Source organism: Physeter macrocephalus, chromosome 14 (assembly GCF_002837175.3).
Source record: "Physeter macrocephalus isolate SW-GA chromosome 14, ASM283717v5, whole genome shotgun sequence".
Taxonomy (NCBI): domain Eukaryota; kingdom Metazoa; phylum Chordata; class Mammalia; order Artiodactyla; family Physeteridae; genus Physeter; species Physeter macrocephalus.
This window is the reverse complement of record NC_041227.1, coordinates 116135042-116144382: the sequence shown is the minus strand read 5'-3', so window position 1 is coordinate 116144382 and position 9341 is coordinate 116135042. Positions and strand designations below refer to the sequence as shown.

The 9341-nt window shown below is 39.1% G+C and overlaps 1 protein-coding gene and 1 long non-coding RNA gene across 2 annotated transcripts in view; one reads left to right on the top strand and one right to left on the bottom strand.

Annotated features, from left to right (window-relative positions):
* LOC102974707 (keratin, type I cytoskeletal 24) overlaps positions 1-912 on the top strand; it is a 4111-nt gene extending 3199 nt beyond the window's left edge. Inside the window, 4 exon segments of the mRNA XM_024130161.2 lie at positions 56-273; positions 480-528; positions 531-609; positions 809-912. Of these exon segments, the coding sequence (XP_023985929.2) occupies positions 56-273; positions 480-528; positions 531-609; positions 809-912 (450 nt within the window).
* A 4018-nt stretch (positions 913-4930) lies between these two features.
* The window catches only part of LOC102979234 (uncharacterized), a 37336-nt gene continuing 32925 nt past the window's right edge, over positions 4931-9341 (bottom strand). Inside the window, exon 4 of the long non-coding RNA XR_008619413.1 lies at positions 4931-5074. This is a non-coding gene — a long non-coding RNA (uncharacterized lncRNA). The remainder of the gene's footprint in view (positions 5075-9341) is intronic.

The following is a 9341-nucleotide window of genomic DNA, read 5'->3' as shown; positions in this document are numbered from 1 at the left end:
GGCCACAACAGAGGGAGGCCCGCATACCACAAAAAAAAAAAAAAAAAAAAAAAAGAAAAGCTCCCTGGAAGGGACCTTGGCTGACACGGAGGCTGGCTACATGGCACAGCTGTCACAAATTCAGATGCAGATCGGCAGCCTGGAGGAGCAGATCTGCCAGATCCAGGGTGAGACTGAATGCCAGAACACAGAGTATGAGTAGCTGTTGGACATCAAGACCCGCCTGGAGATGGAGACTGATACCTACCACTGCCTGCTTGATGGAGGAGGAGGGTAAACGAAAGTCAGGAACATGCTCAACGCAGACCTTGGTGTATTTACATTATGAAACCAAAAAGAGGCTTGGGGACCAGACTTGTATTTATAAAGCAAAAGAGTCCAATCGAATGACAGCTGCCTTCATGAGAAAGAGCCCTCTGCATGGAGGGTTTCTCCTGCCTTTGCAAACTGCAAAGGAAAACAATTCTTTTTTTCTCCAGTGGTTCTGGTTTTGGAGGATCTGATTTTAGAAACTCGGGATCAGACACATGGGGTCCAGAAACACCGGATCCAGGGATTCATCCAAGTCTAGTGACTCGAGATCTGGAAGCTGTTCTATCCAAGGAAGAGGTAGATTCTTTTTTTCATGTTCCTGATAATTTTATAATTGAAACGTAAAGGCACACGTTGCTTGTCATATAAAAAGTGTATACTAGTGTTCATGTCATCTTACCCAGACAGAACATATTCAGTGAATGCATCTGGATTTCTCTTGATCTATGTTTCTGTGACAGTTTCCAGACTGACATTGTGATTCTTTGATTTTCAGATCCAAGCAAGACTAGAGTGACTAAGACCATCGTAGAGGAGGTGGTGGATGGCAAAGTTGTCTCATCTCAAGTCAGTAATGCTTCTGAGGTGAAACTTAAATAGGCAATTTCCAGATCAACAAGAGTGTCCTTCAGAGAAAAAAATCTACAAGACACGAATGAAGAAGTTGCATCAATCTAGCCATCTTTCCGGCTAACTTCGGGAAAAAATTTCCATACAGAAATAGATGACTAACCAATTTTTCTGCATCTTTTTCTTTTCTTATTAGAATTCTCTTGAAAAAGTTGAAATGACAGCTTTGCTCTAAGTGTTTCTATGCTTCAATAAATTTACTTTTGCAAGTCAACTAAATTATTTCTGAATTTTTTTAAAGAAACGCAATATTTTACCCAGAAATGAAGCTCTAGATTATGATCTAGCTGCATTATCACTACAAATAATAATGTACACATAATTCATTATTTACATGGTGTCTTCTTCATGAGAATGAAAATTATAGCCATTTTGTATGTGGGAAATTTTAACATCACATTAGAACCCAGTGATAGCTGAAATTAGACCTCAGTGTCCCTAAAACTACAGCCAACAGCTTTAGCCCACAAAAAAGGATGAGATTGAATAATCAGTCTATAATTAATTGATGTCTAGTTTCTTTATGTCCATCACTGAACTGAGTATTTCATGAGATAAAAAGAAACATAAGGGACTTCCCTGGTGGTCCAGTGGGTAAGACTCTGCTCTCCCAGTTCAGGGAGCCCGGGTTCGATCCCTGGTCAGGGAACTAGATCCCACATGCCGCAACTGAGACCCGGTGCAGCCAAAATTAATTAATTAATTAGTTAATTTTAAAAAAAGAAACATAAGATATACCTCCTACTTCAAGAAGCTTACATTTTAGATGGAGAGGAAAGCTAAAAACACAAAGAAGATAGCAGACAATACAGGATGTTAACAGTGAAGGGCTTGATTCCACAGTATCCACCAGAAGTGCCGCAGGAATCTGACAGTGCATGTTTGCAGAGCATTTAGGAGACTGATCAAAATAAAAGTCTTGGGGGCTTCCCTGGTGGCGCAGTGGTTGAGAGTCCGCCTGCCGATGCAGGGGACACAGGTTCGTGCCCCGGTCCGGGAGGATCCCACATGCCGCGGAGCGCGCGTCCGGAGCCTGTACTCCGCAACGGGAGAGGCCACAACAGTGAGAGGCCCGCCGCGTACCACAAAAAAAAAAAAATAATAATAATAATAATAATAATAATAAATAAATAAAAGTCTTGGGAAAGAAGATGGGATATGTGATATGGTGCCAGATTTCCGAAAACCTTGAAAGTCCCAAAGGGAATAGATGCTCAGATATTTGCTCCCTTGTCACATCTAGCCACACCTCTAACCAAAAATTGTCACTTAGCCAAGCTGGTGTTTCCTATTCCCACTCTCCATTGCTGAAGTCTTTTACCCCATGGGTGGTCCACAGAGCTCTGTCTTGTCTTGCTTGGGAAACGAAGCCTGTTAAAGTAGGGTAGGAGGTGGTATAGGTCAGTCTCAGGAAGAAACAGGCAAAGGACAAAGCCAGGCTGGGTAAGGACTTTTCCACTCAAGGAATTTAATATGACCAGACCACAAATTAGATCATCAATCCCACCAGCCAGTCCTTAAGAAAAGGACATGGGACTTGGCATAAAAACCCAAATTAAAAATTACAAAAGAGTAAACCTGAATGTAATTCATGTAAATTGGTACCTTCGAATATAAAATCAATAAGAGCTGCATGAGAGTATCAAACCTTAATAATAAAAACAACCAAATAATGAAGTATGTTTTCCTCTAGGCACATTGAATAAAACATAAAAAATGAATCTGTAGGCACTCTGTAACCACAGAATGAAGTTGATAGCTAAGCATCAACCACTATTCAGAGAAAAAGGGCAACACTGTCTTAAGTCAAACATATGTTTCCCATCAAAGCATTACAGCAAATTAAACCTTGGATGTTTCTCCTCTACTGAAAAGTTAAGAAATATGAACTCGCTGATTCAGCCTGGATTAAAGACAGAAGGACAGACATGGAAACCAGCTGTATGTGGCCTCCCATCACAGTCACATCGGGAAAGCCTCTCTCCATGAGTCTTCCCACGGCCAGTCTTCCAGTCCTGTACCACCTGGGACCTATGTTTACGGCTAGTATTAGCCTCATGTCAGGGAAAAAGTATATGGCTACTCTGAAAATTATCTTGAGGTGAAACCCTCATTCTGGGTTTCCTTGGCATGTGTTGAGATGTTGTATTTGTACTAAATGATTGTTTACAGATATGGAAAGGGCCAGATCACAGGCGCCAACATACTAAGATGCAGTAGAATGTGCAGTAAAATGAGCTCATTCGATTTTAAAAATGGAAATTATTGAACCATTTTGGATTGTGAAATTTATTTAGAGTGCTGAATAAAATGTTAAGGACAGGGTGTTCACACCTTATTATCTGCCCTAAAATTATTTTAAAACCACACAACAGGCATAGGATTTATTTTGAAACTCTAAAGTTCAGCTCTCCAGTCGACTTTTAAGTAAGAGGAATGTGTTTCTTTTTTCCGAGAGTTGGACTTACGGATAAGAAGGAAGAGCCAATGCCAACCTGCATATAGATGTTCATTGTTGACCTTTGATCCAGAGATTCATAAGGTTCTCCTTGCCTTTCTGACCTCAAAGGACAATGGACAAGAACAGTGAGGATGCTGGAGGTGGCATCCATCCTCACAGAGATTAGAAACAAGAGACAAGGGACTTCCCTGGTGGCTCAGTGGTTAAGAATCTTCCTGCCAATGCGGGGGACACGGGTTCGATCCCCAGTCTGGGAGGATCCCACATGCCGCTGAGCAGCTAAGCCCGTGTGCCACAACTACTGAGCCTGCACTCTAGAGCCCACGAGCCACAACTACTGAGCCCACGTGCCACAACTACTTAAGCCCGCGCGCCTAGAGCCCGTGCTCTGCAACAAGAGAAGCCACCGCAATGAGAAGCCCACGCACCGCAATGACGAGTAGCCCCCGATCACTGCAACTAGAGAAAGCCCGAATTCAGCAACAAAGAACCAATACAGCTAAAAATAAATAAATAAATAAATGTATAAATTTATTTTAAAAAAAAAAAGAAAGAAGAGACAAGGTTTATAGTAGGAAGAGAAGAGGAAACATCCAAAGGATTTGAGACTCTGTAGAAAGTAGCCTAAACTTGCTTCGTGAAGTCACAGAATTAGACAGTGTTCAAAAGACCTACAAGAGGAGATAGAGTGATGAATATAAATCACCCAGAACATAGCTCAAGTAATAGCCTCCAAACAATCTCCTCAAGTAACAAAATACTGCAAGTAATAAATCACTTAAAAAAATTATCAATATCTCAAATATGACACCTGAAGAACAGGAAATACTGGTCAAGCTCTTTTAAAAACATTTACTCATTTGTAATATCAATGTCAATATAAAATGATCCAGTGGAAAGAAGCAAACATTGAGATAACACTTTTTTCTTATTATAAAAATAATTTATATTTATTGAAGACAGTTTGGAAAATGCAAATTAAAAGAAGAAAATTTAAATCCCTCATAACCCCACTATCTAACATAATCACTGTTGATATCGTGGCACGTATTGGTCACACTTTTTTTTCTTTTTTTCCCCCAGCTTTATTGAGACATAATTGACATACAACCTTGTGTAAGTTTAAGGTGTACAATGTATAAATTTGATACACTTATCATTGCAAAATGATGACCCCCCCATAGCCTTAGCTAACACCTCCATCATGTCACATAATTACCGTCTCCTTTTTTTTTAGGTTATTTTTATACAATTTTTAAAGGTTACTTTCCATTCACAGTTACTGTAAAATATTGGCTCTATTCCCCGCATTGTACAATATACATCCTTGAGCCTATCTTACAGCCAATAGTTTGTACCTCCCACTCCCCCACCACTTTATTGTCCCTTCTCCCCACTGGTAACCACTAGTTTTCAACCACTTTTTTTTAACGTTAGTATTCAAATGGCATATAAAGGACAAGCCCAAAGTGCATCACAGATCTAGCATATGTAAAATGTATAGACTCCTAGAGACAGAGAGAGGCGTAAGAAAGTGTTTATTTTGCTGACTGAACCACAAGGAACAGGAAAGCACATGGGTGCTCATTACAAAACTACAAGGGGATGTTCATTACATGACTTCTGCTTGCTTCTCCATGATGCCACAGCACTGGGTAGTGTTCAAAAGATCTACAGAGAAGCAAAACAAATTACAAAAATAAAAGTCATATTGCCATAGCCATCTTTTAAAAGGAAAAAGAAAAGACTACCCCCAAAAAAGTATTGTTATAATATCCTACGAATGTATGTCTATAAGTTACAATAGAAAAATTTACATTGACTTCCACATCGATTTGCCAGGAAATCATTCACAGCTTTTAGGAGAATTTCATTATCTTTCTTGAAACGGAGGCAGGAACCACCCAGAAGTGGGAGAGCAGGAAAAATATCAAACTCAGTCCAGAAACACTGGTTGGCTGTCAGCTGGGAAGGACCAGTGACGGTTCAAAGACAGGTACTGTATTCTAGCCTACCCACCACAGAACTTGTCCAAAGATCTGGAAACTGTTTTCAGGAAACTGCAGCAGTCAAGGATAATATGTTATAATATAATATAGAGTTATGATATGGAGTATCCTAAGAAATTAAGAAAACAAGACCACTTCCTTTGGGAAGCTAATACATATTCCTTTGAGAATTCTCTCAGAGACTGACCATTTCTCATAATCGGACAATAATTAAGACCTGTCAGGAACTTCCCTGGTGGCACAGTGGTTAAGACTCTGTGCTCCCAATGTAGGGGGCCCAGGTTTGATCCCTGGTCAGGGAACTAGATCCCATGTGCATGCCACGACTAAGAGTTCACATGGCGCAACTAAGGAGCCTGCAAGCCACAACTAAGGAGCCCACTGGCCGCAACTAAGACCTGGCACAACCAAATAAATAAATTAAATAAATATTTTTTTAAAAAAAGACCTGTCAGATTCCTTAATACCCTTAGACCCAGAGATCTGGTATGTGCAAGGGTGTTTGTTGCACTGTTTTCTAAAAAAGTAAAACATGGAAACAGCCTGAATGGCTATCAATAAAGAATAAACTACGTGCATTCAGACAATGGAATACAACATAGCCATTAAAAAGAATGCATTAAACAGAAACAGACTCACAGACATAGAGAACAGACTTGTGGTTGCCAAGGGGCAGGGATCAAGTGGGAGTTTGGGATTAGCATATGCAAACTATTATATATAAAATAAATAAACAACAAGGTCCTACTGTATAACACAGGGAACTATATTCAATATCCTGTGATAAACCATAATAGAAAAGAATATTAAAAAAGAATGTATATATACATATAACAGAGTCACTTTGCTGTACAGCAGAAATTAACACAACATTGTAAATCAACTATAGTTCAATAAAAAATAAAAAAATTTTAAAAGAATGCATTAAACCTTTGTGTAGTAACCTGGTAATATATCTATGATATTTCCTTAAGTAAAAAAGCAAAATGCTCAGCCAGTACATATAATACATTTGTGTAAAAAAAAAAAAATACTAAAGGGAGACAGGAGAAAGTAAACCTTATGTATTTGTATGTGTTTGTATGAGCATAGAAAAATGTGCCCACACCAAAAGGTTAGCAGTGATTACCTGATCGGGCCTGGTGAGGAACTTGTGGGCAGGGAAGAAGAATGTGCAATTTCTCTTAATACATCTGCTAACTGCTTGACTTAGTCTATGGTGTAGGCATTGCTTTCGTATTTAAAAGTAACTTAGAAAAAAGTGCAACTGTTTGTGGTTCCACTCACAACGTAAAAGCATTACAATGAACTAGTAAGTCTGTAATTAGTCTAAATTGGCATTGTTATAAGTGATGTCAAGCATAATAACTTTTTAAGCCAACCAAAAAAGAGGAGAATAAGATGAATTCAGAGGAAAAAAGGAATTTGCATTTCATAAGCACTTATTATGTATATAAATACCTTGTGTCTATATGCTTTATTCTACTTAATCCTCAAACCCTATGATGTAGATATTACTGTTCCTGTTTAACTGAAGAAGAAAATCTAGCTTGGAGAGGTCAAATCATTTATTCAAAGTCACAGGGCAAGTAAGGGGAAGAATTAGAAACTGAAGCCCTGTCTCCCTAATCCCCAAAGCTGTGTTCTTTCCACTCCACCAACATAAATGAAGGTCTACCTTTTCCTATATTAAACTCACAAAGTAGCCTCATCCTGTAAAAGGTACCCAAAAAAGGACTGTGTATATTTCCATTATTTCCAGAACTGTTTCTCCCCCACCTAAAGTAAACAAGCAGGTTTTAAAATTCCCAGAACACTTCTCCATTGTGATGAGAGGAGGAAATTTTCAAAGCTGGAGACCGGAAGTACTAACAAAGGTGGTGCTCAGCCTGAGGTCACAATAGAAAGCAGGATACTAAATGCCCCTTTGGCCATTAAAACTGAAGCTGGATTTCTCATAGCGGGCAAAACCAGGGGAAGACCAGCTTTCAAAGTAGGACAGGAGCTGCGTCCTGGCAAAGTCAAGTGCAGCATCTCGAAGGGAGCTTCATAATCTCACCCTGGCAGTGAAGGTGGGGGATGAGACAGGTGAGGCACATATTTCATGGAAAACTAAATTTTTATGCACAAAAAGTACAGATGATATGCAACCTAGCAAGAGCCATTCTTTTTTTTTTTTAAACATCTTTATTGGAGTATAATTGCTTTACAATGGTGTGTTACTTTCTGCTTTATAACAAAGTGGATCAGTTAAACATATACATATGTTCCCATATCTCTTCCCTCTTGCGTCTCCCTCCCTCCCACCCTCCCTGTCCCACCCCTCTAGCTGGTCACAAAGCACCGAGCTGATCTCCCTGTGCTATGCGGCTGCTTCCCACTAGCTATCTATTTTACGTTTGGTAGTGTATATATGTCCATGCCACTCTTTCACTTTGTCCCAGCTTACCCTTCCCCCTCCCCATATCCCCAAGTCCATTCTCTAGTAGGTCTGTGTCTTTATTCCCATCTTGCCCCTAGCAAGAGCCATTCCTAAATTTTTATAATAAGATGGTGAGGAAAGTTTACAAAGAACTTTGAAAAGAACTGACACGTGTTTTGAGAAATGTAAGCATAGTCCAAGCATCCCCCTCTTATCCTTGAGAAACCTCTATTGGTACAATGCATAACTGAGATTATTAGTGCCTGGAATTTACTGACCTTGTGGAAAGAGCTTTTCATACTCTCACAACCTCTGTCAATTAAGTTTTACACCCTCATCTTTAGAGACATACCCATCACTTTTAGCTTTACTCGTTGCTGGCAGCTATCTGTGAAATAAATTACTTCAAATAATGTTTTCTTAGTTTGCCTAAGATCAAGAAGTCAGATTGTTAAATCTCCATGTTTTTATGCAAACAAGGGCTCCATTGCACCATTTCAAAATGAGGTCATTTTGCTTTCCCCACTGGGTGCTCCACACCCAAAAGTTTCCCTGAAGATCCAATATTAGTGCCTGTGACTTCTATCACAATCATAGCAGCTTAAAAAAATCACCCAATTTTAATGATATAAATGAACTTAGTTACAAAACAGACTCACACACATAGAAAACAAACTTACAGTTACCACACACATAGAAAACAAACTTATAGTTACCAAAGGGGAAGGGCAGTGGGAGAGGCAGGTAGAGAGATAAATTAGGAGTTGGGGATTAGCAGATACAAACTACTATACCTAAAATAAATAAACAACAAGGTCCTTCTGTATAGCACAGGGAACTATATTCAATATCTTATAATAAATTATAATGAAAAAGAATATATATAGTATAACTGAATCACTTTGCTATACACCAGAATCTAACACAACATTGTAAATCAACTATACTTCAATTAAAAAAAAAATCACACAATTTTAAAGAGTTAGGTGGTGACTTTTATTCCAACCTCCCACCCAGAACAGAAATTCTTCCTGAAGGATGATTCTAGGCCTCAAGTCTCCGGTTGAAGGTGACCAGAGCTCGGAAAGTTCCTGACTTGGTAAGTCAGGACACCCAATTTAAGAACAGATGTAATGTTAAAAAAGTTTTCTTTATGTAGAGCCAGATCTGTCTCCCTATGTAACTTTCAGCAATTTGATCCTGGTTCAGGCCTTGGGAGCTGTGTTTAAATGGCCATGTGCCTTCTCTTTTCTAAACAAAAATCCCAATTTCTTTAGCCATGCCTCATGTGACACTGTTTCCATACTCTTCATTATCTGGACCACATGCTGATACAACAGACATATTTGTAGTTAAATAGTCTCCTAAAATATGGCACCCAGAACTAAACACAAGGTTCAAGAGCAGAGGGAGGATGGTCCCTGGACTTTGTAATTCTTTTTTTTTTTTTTTTTTTTTTTTTTTTTTTGTGGTAGGCGGGCCTCTCACTGTTGTGGCCTCTCCCGTT